This window comes from Pavona decussata, unplaced genomic scaffold, assembly GCF_977016875.1.
Source record: "Pavona decussata unplaced genomic scaffold, jaPavDecu1.1 SCAFFOLD_167, whole genome shotgun sequence".
In the NCBI taxonomy this organism is placed as follows: domain Eukaryota; kingdom Metazoa; phylum Cnidaria; class Anthozoa; order Scleractinia; family Agariciidae; genus Pavona; species Pavona decussata.
The window spans coordinates 80,226-96,673 of NW_028145578.1; the positions used below are offsets into that span (position 1 = coordinate 80,226).

At 35.7% G+C, this 16,448-nt stretch overlaps 1 protein-coding gene and 1 pseudogene across 1 annotated transcript; one reads left to right on the forward strand and one right to left on the reverse strand.

Moving 5' to 3' along the window:
- Positions 1-12,857: 12,857 nt before the first annotated feature.
- On the reverse strand, positions 12,858-13,712 carry LOC146464213 (uncharacterized; annotated as a pseudogene).
- A 94-nt stretch (positions 13,713-13,806) lies between these two features.
- LOC146464214 (uncharacterized) lies at positions 13,807-16,029 on the forward strand. The gene is made up of 3 exons (XM_085130045.1): positions 13,807-14,029; positions 14,306-14,466; positions 14,498-16,029. The coding sequence occupies exon 3, from the start codon at positions 14,884-14,886 to the stop codon at positions 15,685-15,687; it is 804 nt and encodes a 267-aa protein (XP_084986171.1). The 5' UTR covers positions 13,807-14,029; positions 14,306-14,466; positions 14,498-14,883; the 3' UTR covers positions 15,688-16,029.
- Positions 16,030-16,448: the final 419 nt, after the last annotated feature.

A 16,448-nucleotide genomic window follows, 5' to 3' on the forward strand; every position in this document is an offset into this window, starting at 1 on the left:
CAAAGCAAAAACTGCTCATATTTATTGAGATTCCACGAAGAAAAATGGGGTCGTAAAAAGTAAAAATGACAAACCACAAAAAGCAAGACTACAAGCAGTTGTATTATTCTTAAAAGATAGAGGCGCGTGATATAAGAGGATGAACTAAAAAAAAAGGAATGACGCAATCTTAAAATAGATGGCGACGAAGCTGCAAGAAACGATTACGCGAACCATTTTTTGGTCTCCGTCCTGGTAATTCACAATTTTATGTTCTGTCCCTTGCCACTCGAGGGTCACGTTATTACAAAGTTCCGCATCACATACGTTACTAATTCTTTAGAAAACTAACGCTGTAGGGGTAACCTTTCAAATGTGGTAATATGGTGAAATAGAAAAAAATAATCAGACAAAAAACCTCAAGTTGTGTTACCCACGCCGAATCTTCCTTTTTTAATTAATACAGGGATAAATCAAACGGAAAGAAACGACCGTTACAACTAAATGAAGTCAAAAAGCTTAGCGTTTTTACTTATATAACTCTTATTTTCACTTTCATTTTCGTTCTTTAGGCCTAACTATGATCAATATGACTATGTAATATTTTTTTAAGATTCACTGTTGCTCTGCCATTGATTTTGGTCCCATGTGTATACTTTGTTCTTATTACTTAACTGAAGAAGCCCATTCTTTATAAGCTGGCTTCCCTTTGGCTCCCTCGCAATTAGTGTTTAAATAATAATAAGTAACTTTTTTGCATTTGTACAGCTTATTGCAAAAACAATAAACTGAAACTGAAGCGTGACGTCGTGCGACCTCAAACAGTTGAAATTGACTGGATTTTGTTACAACAAAGCCGAACCGATCAAGGTTTAGGAGATTCCGCATATTTCTTTGAAATCCTTCCATAACGAAACTCAACGCCTTAGAAAATAGGAGGCTTTGTAGCAATCATAAGTGAGTGTCACCAGACTCGTCGCCTTTCCGCTTCAGGCAGCTTACAGCTTAGAATAACATGACACACTCAAAGAAGGCCATTTTAATTTTTGCCAAGCCAAGTCTCACCATTTCACTCTTGTCTTTCCCAAATCGATTTATTCTACCGTTTTGAATAAGTTAATTTCATTAATACAAAAACCAAAATAAGATTTTGACTTTTGAATGTGCTTCTTACAGTTCCGATCCTTTCTAAATGTTTAGTAAGTTTTGCTAATTTTATTTTATTTGTTTAAAATTAATTATTGAAATGTAAAATTTAAAATTTTGATCTTCGCGATAGGCGAACAAATAATGACTAGAAGGTTTTCTTTGTCCTGACACCGAATAATAATAGTAATAATAATAATAATAATAATAATAATAATAATAATAATAATAAATCTTTATTACAAAACCTCAATTAAAATCCTATTTACAACCAACCTGCTGTTACAAAAATTCAAATTAATTCATCAAAACACTATTCATTCACAAATTCTAAAAAATAGAAGTAACTTAACCTTACATAAAAGAAGAGCAAATAGATATAATTAATAATAAAAGTTCAAAATTCTATAAAATAAAGAATCTCATCATGCAGAGATATTAAGATCATACAATCGAATTGTAATAAAAAATAAAAAGCTCTAATAATAATAATAATAATAATAATAATAATAATAATAATAATAATAATAATAATAATAATAAAAACAAGATTTGTACATTTCAAAAGAACAAAGCGCAAAGGACGCCATTTTAGAGAAATGGAGGAAAAGAGGTGCAAAAGTCATTTTCAATTTTATTATATATATTTTTTTATGCCTTCCATTGGAATTGCTGGGTCGGAATTTCTTTTTCCACAAAGCTACCGTTTCTGGCCTCGACAACAAAACAAATGTTCTAGATAGAAAAGGTAAAACTACCATGTTTAAATATACAATACTCATGATATATTGTTTGATGATTTTAAGGTTAAAACTGTAGATTTAACTGTTCCAACTTCTTTTTCCACAGGGAATTGTCAGAGAACAAAATTTCAGAACTGCCTAAGGACATATTTGCAAATCTGATGTTGTTGGAATATCTGTAAGTTGCTGGATAAAATTTTGTTTACGCGTTAGACCAGTAAAATTTTCACATTCGTGTTAGTTGATTCAAACATAGTGAATATACTAGGGCTGTACAACAACAGAACTTTCCGTCAGCTGTGAGAATTGTATGGTGATTTGTAGCAGAGGTTGGATCCTGAGTTAAACGGAAAACTAATGAGTTGTCGTTACTGCAAAGCTATATTTCTTTTAATCAATTTTGTTTGTTGGGCTGATATGTTTTGGCAACACAATGCCTCAGATTATGGTCATTCGTTACACCGAAAGTAATACAATAATAATTTGTCTCTCTTATATTAATGACGACCGAAGAACTCGCTCGGAGGCTGAAGAAGGAGGGGGGAGGAGTTAGGGGGTAGGGGGTACTATCAGCAGAATCTTTTGATAATTATCATACTTTAAATATGTCACGCGGTTTGTTCAAAAATCATCTTCAAAACAATTTTAAGTACAACATTTAGCCTGACTTGTTAATGTTTACTGTAATTCATTCGATCTAATTTGTACTGGTTAAGACCTCGGAAATTTCATTGTGAATAATATTTATTAAAACAATTAAAGTTTCCTGCTTTTCGACGTTTTTGAAACATTCTTAAAATTCTATTGATTGCGGATCGTAGAAGGCTGCTTTCTAGAAAACATGTCAAAAATATTGCGTTCATTCACGTCATATGCTCATTTACTAATTAGACTATTTGTAATGCCTTTTTTTCTTTCCTTGTGTGCTTTTTGAGATGGCACATTTAGATCGAAACTGCCGCCATGTAAGTTTTTAATAGCGAGTGCAACCTGGGCGCACTCGTCAGTTTCTTTAGCTTTGGGGACAGAAGGAATGAGACGTCTTCTTCTCCCCTTCCTACAAGCCCCTCGTTAGTTTTGGTGCTCTCACCATTTAAAGACCATCAGCTGTTTCTCGTAGCAATAGATCGCTCTGTTTCCTCGTCCCCGGATCAACTCTGACAGTCCAGCTACCTCCTCCTTTGATTGTCGAGATAAAATTTAGGTTCTTCTTCGTGGTCATTGTACCAAATTTTATAAGGTCACCTTTCGTGATCTGAAATGTGTTTATAAACCAGTGGTGAGTGTAGGAAAATGACAGCAAGAGGGTGTAGCGAGGGGAATAAATTAAACGTGCTGTGAACATTGGAAACAGAACCGCACATGCGTTGCCTAAGGTAATTGCTAAATGCTTGATGCCACACCATGAATTTTAGGTAATTCCACTGGATTGCATCGCGCAATTTTTGCACGCATAAATACAGGCAACTCCCTCATAGCGACCACTTCTCGTAAGCGACCACCTTTCGTAAGCGACCACTTCGTAAACAACCGTTTTGTTTCTGAGTTGAATACTGTTTCAAGAGCTCTCTCGTAAGCGACCCCCAGTTAAAATTTTTAAGGGACCGCGACCACCTTTTAGGCGGAGAAAATTGACATATTCTTTTGTTTTCTGTCTCTGTTTAGCGACTACCCAACATAATCGCGTATGGTTGTTAGGAGACCACTACTCAGAAGTAACAAAAGTTCAATTTTTAATGACGCTACCCCGGACTACTAACAGCTAATAACAGTTTTTAGACAGAGAGGATATCTATAATTAGATCTGTGGGTAAACGGGAACTTTTTCTGTAATTTATTCCAAAATGTTTTGTCTTCAGTTTTCTTTATTCGCCTTCTTTCATTCAAACATATACATCATAATCATATACATGTAGTATCGGATAAGGCAGGAGATCCAGCAAGCTCTAATGAGTTTTTAAAAGATCTCCGCAGTATAACACAATTTACTAAGACTAATTACAGACGGCGGACTTATGACAAGTAAACTAATTACATTGTAGGTATCATTTTACTAATTACATTAATTTTGTAATTAATTTTATTAATTACACGGCTGATTTTGGATATATAATTTAAAGCCTTTTTTAAAACGATCAAAAGAATCAATGTTCTTGATATCATCAGGTAGACTGTTCCACAAAGTTGCTCCTTTACACCTGAGAGAAAAATTTGCATAATTTGTTCTTTTAAATTCAACATGTATTGTTGTCGCGGATCGTGTATTATAAGAATATATGCTTTCATTGTTGGTAAAAAAATTTGTGAAATATGCTGGAAGATTTCCGTGATAATACCAATACATGAAAATCTTAGTTAAATATATGTTTAATTCATAAATATCGAGTATATTTAAAGACTTAAACAGATGTCTCGAGTCTTCTGTATAATTTGAGAAAGTGATAATTCTAACAATTTTCTTCTGTAACATAAAAATAGACTTTAGCCTGGTAGAATAGGTATTTGCCCAAATAACATTGCAATATATTAAATATGGATAAATCATGGTGTTATAAAGTGTTAAGAGTAATTTGAGGGATAAATAATGTCTTGCTTTTGCCGTTATGCCGACCATTTTTGAGACTTTCGTTCCAATATGATTAATATGATATTTCCACGAGAGTTCTTCATCAATGATTATTCCCAAGAATTTAGTATACTTGACTTTTTCAATGGGGTTTTCATTTAAAATTACATGTGCATTATAATTTAGCCTCTTTTTCCTAGTTTTGAATATCATTAAATGTGTTTTATTTACATTAAGTGATAACTTGTTGGCAGTTAACCACAATGCTACCTTTTTTTGGTTCTTCATTCATAATTCTGATAAGAGTTTCTAGATCATGATGAGTCAGGAATAAGTTTGTGTCATCTGCAAATAGTATAAAAGATAATATTTGGGAGCATTTGGATATATCATTGATGTAGATTAGAAACAAAAGAGGCCCCAGCACAGAGCCTTGAGGCACTCCACAACTGATTGTTAAGCTATCTGATTTTGTTGTTTTATATTTAACAGCTTGTTTTCGAAACTGTAGATAATTTTTAAACCATTCCAGCACTATTCCTCTTATTCCATAGTGTTCTAGTTTATGCAACAAGATAGCATGATTCACTGTGTCAAATGCTTTAGACAGATCTAAAAATACACCCATCGTGTATTGATTGTTTTCAATTGCATTTGTTATCTTAGTTACTAGTTCCAATATTGCATGATTTGTTGAATGCTTTTTACGGAAGCCATACTGATGTTCGTTTAGAATATTATGTTTGTCTAGGAACTTTATGATTCTCTTATACATCAACTTTTCTAATATTTTTGAAAAACATGGGAGCACGGAAATGGGTCTAAAGTTTGAAAATGATTCCTTATCATTTGTTTTAAATACTGGTGTAACAATTGCCATTTTAAATTCATTAGGGATGATTCCTGTCAGAAAGGTTTGGTTAAAAATGTATGTTAGTGGCTTCACTACGTTATCTGAAATTGCTTTTATCACCCTTGGGGACATTTCATCATAGCCTCCTGATTTATTGACGTTCAATTGATTAAATTCTATCTTAACTTCATTTTCCGTAATAGGGTCTAGAAGTATTGAATCCTGATTATTCGCAGGTTAATAGGAGCTAAAATTCACGTTGCTTGGTGGTATTTTTTCAGCTAATTTAGGTCCTACATTAACAAAGTATTCATTAAGATTATTTGCTATTTCGTTAGGATCGGTAATTATGTTACCATCCTTCATAAAATTGTCTGGTAATTCTGAACTTGATTTATTTTTATTAGTTATCTCATTTATTAGTTTCCATGTTTGTCTTATGTTGCCTTGTGATTCTTGAAATTTGCCGTTGTAATACGATTTTTTTGCAAGTCTTTTAATTTTGTTAAATTTGTTTCGATAGGTTTTTTTAATTTTTTTCATTTGTATTGTTTGGGTTATTAATGAATCTTTTATATAGTTTATTTTTAAGTTTCCTCGAGGCCAGAATTTCTTTTGTGATCCACGGGGTTTGATAAAACTAATTTTTCGTCTCATTAGTGGTACTGTTTCATCAAATGCATTATACAATATTTTATAAAATGTAGTGTAGGCGTACTGTGGGTTTGCTTCTCTGTATACTTCTTTCCAGTTTTCACATTTTAGTTTTTGATTTAAGAGTTTGAGAGTTTCACTTGTTATCTCTCTATATTTTGTTTCTTTGATTGGGGTCGTGTTAGTATTAGTTATGGTGGTCGCTATTTGAAAAATAGGTAGGTGATCAGAGATATCTGTTAATAGTAGACCAGTAGTAAAATTATCTTCAAAGCTATTAACAAAAATGTTATCTATTAGTGTTGCACTTGTGCTTGTTATTCTAGTGGGTCTTGAAATGAGTGGGTAAAAAGACGATGAAAACATGTAATTTATAATATCATTTGTATGTCGATTTTCCTCAACTTTAAGCAGGTCAGAATTTGTCTCCCATAAGGAAACAGTTCTTTTTCTGGGAATCCAATTTCTGAAGTAATTGTAATAAGCTTTCCTTAAACTGATGTAAATTATTATTTGGAGGTCTATAAATTACTCCTACAAGTATATTGTCTGGTCTTGCCAGCTCAATAAATTGTGATTCTATTACATCATCTATGTTAATCGAGAGGTCATGTCGTTCACGGTACTGGTAGGATTGCTTTACATATAATCCCACACCACCGCCAATTTTATGATTGCGTACCCTTCCCACAAAGCTGTATTGATATAATGGAAAATCATTCACATTGTTGCTATTTAACCATGTTTCTGTTAAACCTATCACCGAAAATTTGTGATCTAAGGAATCAAGGTATCCAACAAAATCAGCATGCTTATTTATAATGCTTCTTATGTTGCAATGTAAAATCGAAAAATGTGTCTCATTGGTAGTTCGTAACAATTTTTTGAACTTATCTTCATCATAGTAATCACAATTATCAATGTGATGTATGATGTGATTGTAGTAATTATTATCCGGGTCTAGATTAGTGTCCATTGTTAGATATGGTTTTCCCCGATCATCAATTGAAAAGGGGTTAAAGGTTAACTGTTTAAGTTTCGCAATATCATGGTCGTTTAGTTTGAGGTTTGACTGCTTGATTATGTTTTGAAATTGACCATCATGTAAATTACAGAAAGGAAGTTCATTTCCGATATCATTTGAATTCATAAGATTGCTAAAATAGAAATTATAACATTATAACAGTGCAACAGAGTCGATAGAGATTAGGCTTACTCAATGTTCGAAAGGTGATTCCAGCCCCGCAACTCCTGGATGCCTGCGTCGCCACGTTGAATAAATCGAATCTTCCCATTCACAAACCATGCTTTTTCAACTGAACTTTTGTCCTTCAACTTCTTTAATCGTTTAGCGAGATCAGATGCCATGTCTTCCATAATTGCAATACTCTTTCCTTTCAATAGCTTCCGTTTGCTTAGTAACTGCATCTTTGATTTATTGCTGAGAAATTTGATAATGACAGCTCTTGGTTTGTTCTGCGACCTTCTAATTTGCCCAACTCTATGTGCTATTTCTATTTCGTCTTCCTTAATGTCTACTCCTAGTTCTTCCTTTGCCAAGCCAATGATTTTTACTTGCAGATTTTCGTCTTGATTTTCTTTTAGGCCATAGATTCTTATGTTTTTTTTTTACGCGAATACTGCTCATTTCGTACAGCGTATTCCCAGGTGTCATCGATTTGACCTCGCAGATCTTGTTCCACGTGGTTAAGACTCTCATTGTAATCTTGCTTTAGCTCTGCTAATTCATTTTGTAGAGCTTGGAATCTATCTTCCAGTGCCTTGATCTTTAGCGATACCATATTCTCGATTCTTGTTGCAAATGCTTCAAGTTTCGCATCGAGTATGTTGTTTATGATGGTGGCAATGCGCTGTTCTTGCTGATGAAAAGCATCGTTTTCATCTTCGTTTGGCTCGTTGGCACCATTTGGCTTGGGCTTCGATACTGGACTATCGTTTGGTCGACCTGGTGTTGATATGACATTAACAAAGGCTCGTTTGGTCTGAGTGCTCTTACGGGCAGCCATCGTCTCCGCCATTGAAATTAGATTCGTGACCCAAGTGATCTCGGTATTTCCAAATATACAAATGTTTGCCAGAAGAATGAATAGATGTGAAAAAAATCAAGTAACTTAGTTTCTATTTGCCTAAGTTTAGCTACTAAGGTAATATTATTATGTAATTAATTAATCAATCCAGTATTAGGCTTATTTTATTGATCGTCCCCGTAAGCGGCCACCTCCCTTTACGCAACCACTTTGTCGTGCCCCAAGGTTGATCGCTATCGAGAGAGTTGACTGTATTCGCGTCATTAACGCGCGTATGGCGCGCAAGCGAACGCTGGAAATATGTGTTCCTTGAAGCTAAGACTAGTCAATACTGATTAATAATGAGCTTGATGTTATATTTTATTGCTGCTTATGCTTCATACATTCTATGCATAACATTTTATCAACTCTATTTCATCTTAAATTTTATTTTATTTGTTAATAATTAATTATTGAAATTTAAAATTTAAAATTTTGATCTTCGTGATAGGCGAGCAAATAATGACTAGAATGTTTTCTTTGTCCTGATACCGAATAATAATAATAATAATAATAATAATAATAATAAATAATAATAATAATAATAATAATAATAATAATAATAATAATAATAATAATAACAATAATAATAATAATAATAATAATAAAATAATAATAATAATAATAATAATAATAATAATAATAATAATAATAATAATAACAATAATAATAATAAAAATAATAATAATAACAATAACAATACTAATAACAAGATTTGTACATTTCAAAAGGACAAAGCGCAAAGAACGCCATTTTAGGGGAAGAGAAGAAAAGAGGTGCCAAAGTTGTTTTCAATTTCAATTTCAATTTTTTTTTTATGCCTTCCATTGGAATTGCTGGGTCGGAATTTCTTTTTCCACAAAGCTACCGTTTCTGGCCTCGACATCAAAACAAATGTTCTTGATAGAAAAGGTGAAACTATCATGTTTAAATATACAATGCTCATGATGTATTGTTTGATGAATTTAAGGTTAAAACTGTAGATTTAACTGTTCCAACTTCTTTCTCCACAGGGAATTGTCAGAGAACAAAATTTCAGAACTACCTAAGGAGATATTTGCAAATCTGACATCGTTGAAATATCTGTAAGTTGCTGGATAAAATTTTGTTTACGCGTTAAACCAGTAAAATTTTCACAGTCATGTTAGTTGATTAAATCATAGTGAATATACTGGGGCTGTACAACAACAGAACTTTCCGTCAGCTGTGAGAATTGTATGGTGATTTGTAGCAGAGGTTGGATCATGAGTTAGATGGAAAATTAAAGAGTGGTCGTTACTGCAAAGCTATATTTCTTTTAATCAATTTTGTTTGTGAGGCTGATGTGTTTTGGCAACACAATGCCTCAGATTATGGTCATTCGTTACACCGAAAGTAATACAATAATAATTTGTCTCTCTTATATTAATGACGACCGAAGAACACGCTCGGAGGCTGAAGAAGGAGGGGGGGGAGGGGTTAGGGGGTAGGGGGTACTATCAGCAGAATCTTTTGATAATTATCATACTTTAAATATATCACGCGGTTTGTTCAAAAATCATCTTCAAAACAATTTTAAGTACAATATTTAGCCTGACTTGTTAATGTTTACTGTAATTCATTCGATCTAATTTGTACTGGTTAAGACCTCGGAAATTTCATTGTGAATAATATTTATTAAAACAATAAAAGTTTCCTGCTTTTCGACGTTTTTGAAACATTCTTAAAATTCTATTGATTGCGGATCGTAGAAGGCTGCTTTCTAGAAAACATGTCAAAAATATTGCGTTCATTCACGTTATATGCTCATTTACTAATTAGACTCTTTGCAATGCCTTTTTTTCTCTCCTTGTGTGCTTATTGAGATGGCACATTTGGATCGAAACTGCCGCCATGTAAGTTTTTAATAGCGAGTGCAGCCTGGGAGCACTCGTCAGTCTCTTTAGCTTTGGGGACAGAAGGAATGAGACGTCTTCTTCTCCCCTTCCTACAAGCCCCTCGTTAGTTTTGATGCTCTCAACATATTGCGTTCGCCATTATAAACCAAGATACTGGCAGTTCAATCAAAACATACGATATGTGGAGAGAAGAGCCACTCCGTGGATTCCACTGAAATTCCTATTTATTTATTTATCTGTTTATTTATTTATTTATTTATTTATCTATTTATATTGACAATCACATGGAGAAATAGAGGTTTGAAAACAGTCTGTTTATTGCTCGAAAAGAAATTATTTTGAGACGTATTATACCCTCGACGTTTTAGTGCCATATACTTAACATTATCATGTTTATAAGCTTCTATAGCTGCTGATGTAGTAACTCCCTCCCATAACTTGTTTGGATACAAAGGAAAGAAAGAAAGAAAAACAGAAAGAAAGAAAGAAAGAAAGAAAGAAAGAAAGAAAAGGAGTAAAGAAGACCAAAAGAAAGACCAAACATGCAACTAATTGCAGACAATTGCCAATAAAGAAAGAAGGAGAGAAAGCACCATTTTACATTGATTCAAACAACTCAAGTGTGCCTCTCACGTAGGGACTTGCAGTTCATAGGAGCGAGGTTATTTTTCGGCTCTTGTGCAAATCTATATTTATCGATCTGATGCAATTCCAGTCCCCTTGGTCCTTATGATAGTTCAATTTTTATAATATTTTAGTTGTTAGAACTGATACTTTACTAGCTTCAGTGTTTTGTACGATGTAGAATCTAGCAAGGGGGATTTGGGAAGTAAATATTAGCACTTTGATTCACTTGTTATTTAGCCGAAAAAAACCCCCTGTGCTTATGTTATTATGATGAAAGTCGCATTTAACCAGACAAAGCGGTTTTTTTTTGTTTACTTCCAGTAAAGATATTGCTTTGTTGTAAAAAAAAATAATAATTAAAGTCGCTTCCTGTTTATATAGCCAAAAGTCTCCTAAAGTGGCTGACGAATCCTACTGTTGTTTACCTCTTTTGTTATGGGAGCCCTAATGAGCAATCAATCAATCAATCAATCAATCAATCAATCAATCAATCAATCAATCAATCAATCAATCAATCAATCAATCAATCAATCAATCAATCAATCAATCAATCAATCAATCAATCAATCAATCAATCAATCAATCAATCAATCACTGAATCAATCAATCAATCAATCACTCAATCAATCAATCAATCAGTCAATAAAACACAGTGTGCACATTGTATTTTAAAACCGTAACAAACTCGCAAGGAGACTGCAACAGCCAATAAAAGTCGGATAAGAAAACGATAATCAAACCCTGGCTGCTCACATAGCTTTCAAAAACTCGTAAATAATTCGTAAGCCTAATTGACATATCAAGTGGTCGATAAAACATCACGTGGGTGGTTTTAAAACCCTGATAAAACCTCCTCCTTATTAGTATTCGGTGTTTAATGTTTTTCTCGTATGCTAAGTTGTAACGTTCACAGTATCATCATTGTAATGACCTCTCTTGACACCCGCTTTTTCAGTAATGTTATTGAAGCCGTTCAAAAAGCTCGCAGCCTATTCTTTATCGGGTCTAAAACTACGAGGCGTAACCGATAAAACCCTGCTTCTCGTGTTTTAAACATTATATGACTTCTGCTTCCCAAATTACACACACATAAACGTGTATTGTATGCAGTTAATTATCTGTGCACGCTAAAGGCCAGTTTAAAAGACATAACTATTGCCTACCACTGCCGCATGCGATTTCTATACCGCGTGCAACTGGCGTCATGCAAAAAGTCGCCCACAGCTCTCGTCATTCAACATTGCCTATAAGTAGGACTGTCGTGGGATTTTGAGACATGTTTTAAAATTGCTACGACATCTTTTGTGACGGGCACAACAGTCGTTAGCGAGTTGTAGGTTTGATTTACACGAAACAATTCGTGTCGTAGGCCTGTCGTAAGCTTGTCGCATGCGACGAAGTCGCACTGTGATGCACTGTGATACACAACACTTTGCTACAGAAATATTAAATAGTACAATGAAAGAAATAGCGACAGCGAACTACTAACTGATCTTTTTTTTTGAATGAAAAACAAAAAACAAACAAACAAAAAAACAACAAAAACATATGCCGTGAGTGGGAATCGAACCCGCGTCTCCACAACCCTGCTGGCAACAGAGCAATCAGTGAGGTAACTGGTTTGCCACGGGGTTCCCCGGCGTTTAAGAGCCATTTTCTGAGAAAACCGGGCAGGCGTCACGGATGAGGGTTGGCCGATTTCCTTCATTTTCTAGCTATTTTCTACTTTCGGTCAGTGATGTTGAAAGTCAATATTATTATATTAAAACACCTTATAGTTTTCGAGATCTGACCACCCCCCCAAAATCGGCCGTTACAGACAAGAAATCCGGTAAAATTCAAATGCTTAACTTCGGTAACGCGTTGAAAAATTACATTACTTGCAAAAAATTTCGTACGTTAAAATTTCGGACGTTTTATTTCGAACGTTTAATTTTCGGACACTTTTCCCTCATTTCGGACAATTTTCGGACAAACATTTCGGACACTGCGCTGCGACATGCCTTAAGTAAATTTACGACTTAAAAAATGAATTAGACTGAAATAAAATCGGTGAAAATGATAGTTTTGCTGTACCTTCAAGGTTTTACAGCCGTATACACCAACGAGAAAATAATGGAATTGATGTATGTTTTTGTCTATCATAAAAGAAACAAATATTTTCCTTTCCAGTGATAAAAAGAACGACTCAGCAAAGCCGCCTAATCCGAATTCCAGCCATATCATGTATATTGGCTTGAAATATGTGATGCCGTCGCCCAGAAACTACTTTTAAAGTTTCATACTATACTGTAAAAATTTCGGAAGCTTAAAAATTTCGAAAAAACCAGGAAATATTTATTACTCGACGTTTCGAGGTCATCGTGACTCCATTATCAAGAGACTAGTTTAAAAACATGCAAATAAGGAAAGGTACAAGAAAAGCATAAATTAGAATGAACGGCTTAAACAAACACCTTGGCGCGGATGGAATCCGTTTACACGTTCAGTGTTGGCTTACGCATGCGAATATACAGCACTTCTTTAACGAGGCCATCAAATTTGCCGCTACATTTCGCGATGACGTTGAATTGCTCGATGAAGCGTTCAGGCATTTCACTATTGTGTTGGAGGTTGTAGTGTTTGTAAATAGAAGATGATTTTCTGGTGTGCCCTTCTACGCGTTCGTGTAAGTGGCCACGTGTATAGCCCACATACCCTGCATCACACAGGTCACATTTAAATTCATAAACGATACATTGTTGGTTAACAATAGGGGGCTTAATTTCGTGTTGCTTAAGTTGTTGCTCGAGCTTAGGGCTAACAAACACTGGTTGGACAGTCACGCTTAACTTCGAGCTTAGACTGTTCAGTTGTTGTTTAACATGATTAGCTGACGACCGGTCCTTGAAGGGTAACACTAATCTCACAATCTCCGATGGTACGTCTGGTGATGGACAGGGCTCTGCAGATGAAATCCTTGATTGTAGTTTCAAACAGTGGCCTTGGGTATTTCAAGTTATGAAAAACCCCTCTAAGGCGGTCACATTCCTCGGAGAAGAAAGACCAGTTAGGAGATAATCGATAAGCGCGATCCACCATGGTGTTAACTAGGCTGCGCTTGTACTTAATGTCAACATGACTCTGGAAATGCAGAAGGAGACCCGTGTTAGTTCTTTTGATGTAGACCTTGCTCTCAATCCTTGGTGTTTACCATGAAAGTCGAACGGGAAGGACCCTTTCCCTTTCTAGGAACTGGACTGATTAACCGTCCACCAAAGATTGAGAGCACGATCACGACAGGGCACGCGACAGCGCAAGTTAAGTAAAAAGTCAAACTGTTTTAGTTTTTCGTCACAAGTCACAAGTCGTAAGCAAGTTCAAGAAGTTATTAAAAGTCCAAGTTAAGTTAAGGTTTTAAGTGCAAGAAAGTGCAAGAAAGTTCAAGAAACTTCAAGCTAAAGTTCACCAAGCTACAGTAGAAACTATCGTTCCAGTTATTCGAAGGCAGTACCAAGGTAAATATTTTCGCTGCTTTTGTTATTACGAGTTAATGTTTCAATTAGCGTACGCGTACTTAGCGACGCTTGTAACTTAAGTTTTGTTGCTTTGTATTGTTTTTTTATTTTCATTTATATTAACGCAAGTCAATGTCACTGTATGTAGCGTTTTCATTTAGTTGTTTTTATCCATTTTGGTAAACTGTAATTTTCACCTTTTGTTTAGCGTAGCAATTATTTCTCCTCCGCGTAATCTTGTACAGTTGAGTAATTTGTAAACATGCTAATCTTTAGTTCTCACGGTGTTGAGAGACAAGTTGAAGTTTAATAAAGTCTGGAAACATCAGTACAAGAGACTGTGTTCGTTACGAATCGCTGGAGCGACAGTGAGAACTTGCCGCAACACCAAAAAATCAAGACGCAAATTTACGTCGGTGGCGATGGCGCGTTACCAGGTCGACCATCGAGATGATTGCGCGTGACCAGCCGAGTGAAGCGATGTAAACAAGTCCAAAGGTCAAGAATCGACGTTTCGCACGCGGATTTCGCAGTAAATACAGTATATTATAAGTTAAAGAAGTCTTTATTTACGTTGAAACGTTTGAATTCTAAGAGACACTATTGAAATTAAGAAGCCTTACTACCGTAGAAAGAAACAGATCTTGAAGTAGTTTATTTAGTGTAACTTGGGAGAGTAATTTAAGGTTTGTCGCATATTTATTTCCCATTTATTAATTCTCAGTACATTTTACTATTAGTAAGTACATTTTAAAAACATCGCACAGTTCGTTCGCTCGAATTATTCTAATACAAGTCGACTGTGCTATTACTATATTTAAGGTTAAGAAGGTTAAGCGTATATTTAGCGTAAAATGTCCGATTCAGAAATCCCCGTTAAGGAGCCGCTTGCGCTATCGTTATCGGTCAACAAGGAAAATGAAGATCAGCTCACGGATTCAATCGAAAGTCAACACGAAGAACATCAAAGAAGTAATCGAGAGCGAACCTTAACCGAAAAGGGTCAGGCGTATCAAGAATGTCGCCGCGAAGAAAAAGAAAAAGAAGAAGATCGCCTACTTAAGAAATTCAACGGAGTTTACGAAACATGGAAAAAAGAAGTCACGCTAATCGAAACGTTCTTGGCCAGTGAAGCATCAACATCAAAAGGGGAGAAAAACGAAAAGATCTCCAACCTACAGACTCACTGTGAAGATGTCCACAAAGTCTACGAGAAGCTTCGGCAAGTACGACTACCACGACAAGAAATCCTCCGCATGGTGGACACCTGCGACACAGAGACTCGCAATCTTCAACAGCAGATCGCTCGACAGTCCTTCAGAAAGGAACAGTCACGCAACGGTGAGGACAAAAGCTCAGTCTGCAGTAAAGCATCCGCAAGGTCAAAGGGCAGCAGATCTTCAAGGACATCCTTCATCGACTTAAAGAAGGCTGATGCAGCTGCAGAATTGGCCGCGAAACAAGCCGAGTTCGACGCTCTACAAGAAGAAGCGAAGTATAAAGAAGAAACGGCGAATATGGAAGCGCAACTCAGAGCGGAAACAGCAAGAATTGAGAACGAACTCGCGCGGAGAAAACTGGAGTTGGAACCGATGGAAGTGAAGAAACAGATAGAGATAGCAAGAGCCAAGTTAATGGTATATGAAGAAGTCGAATAACCGGAAGGCAACGTGGATTCCATTGAAGGTCATATCTTACACATACCTCCAACTCTACAGACAAACCGTGAGACAACTCCAACATCGTTCCCTCAGCCTATACCGATCAAAGATTCGATGACAGTTGTAAATGCTCCCAGACCGCTACCGCAGTCCAATTTGCACTCTCAGCAAGTAAATCAGTTGTACCTTTTCGATGAAAGCAATCAACTCCCACATGGTCAAGTCGATCAACGCCGGTCCTCTGATTGCCAAGATTCAACACCAAAGGCAGACGGTACCGCCGCGATTATCACCGCAATAACTGACTCAATTAGTTTAAGCCGTCTCCCAGTACCTGAGCCAACTGTCTTCAGTGGCGAACCCATTCAGTATGTATCCAGACTGGAAGTCTATGGATGGCGACATGGTGCAAAATTCAGCAACTCAATATTCATTCACATTCACGATTAATATTTTGATTAACAAATAAAACCGTTCACATTCAGCATTTATATCTATATTCTGGATCAATATTGGTTCACATTCAAGATTTGTATTCGTTCAGTAGTTTTAACTTCATTCACATTCAGCTATTGTATCGCTTCACATTCAAAGTACGCCGAATGGTGCAAAATTCACGATATATTTCCATTCAGCAATTTCTGCGCATCGCATCTTGCGCGCACCACGTGATATAAAATGACCTCGTACCCAGAGCCTGCGCTTTCGTTATCAAAATGGCGGATGCGGGTGAACGGACCGAAGTATATGATGTCTCT

Bases quoted from the DNA above. Each gene is read 5' to 3' on its own strand.
- LOC146464214 (XM_085130045.1), top strand. From the start codon at position 14,884: ATGTCCGATTCAGAAATCCCCGTTAAGGAGCCGCTTGCGCTATCGTTA.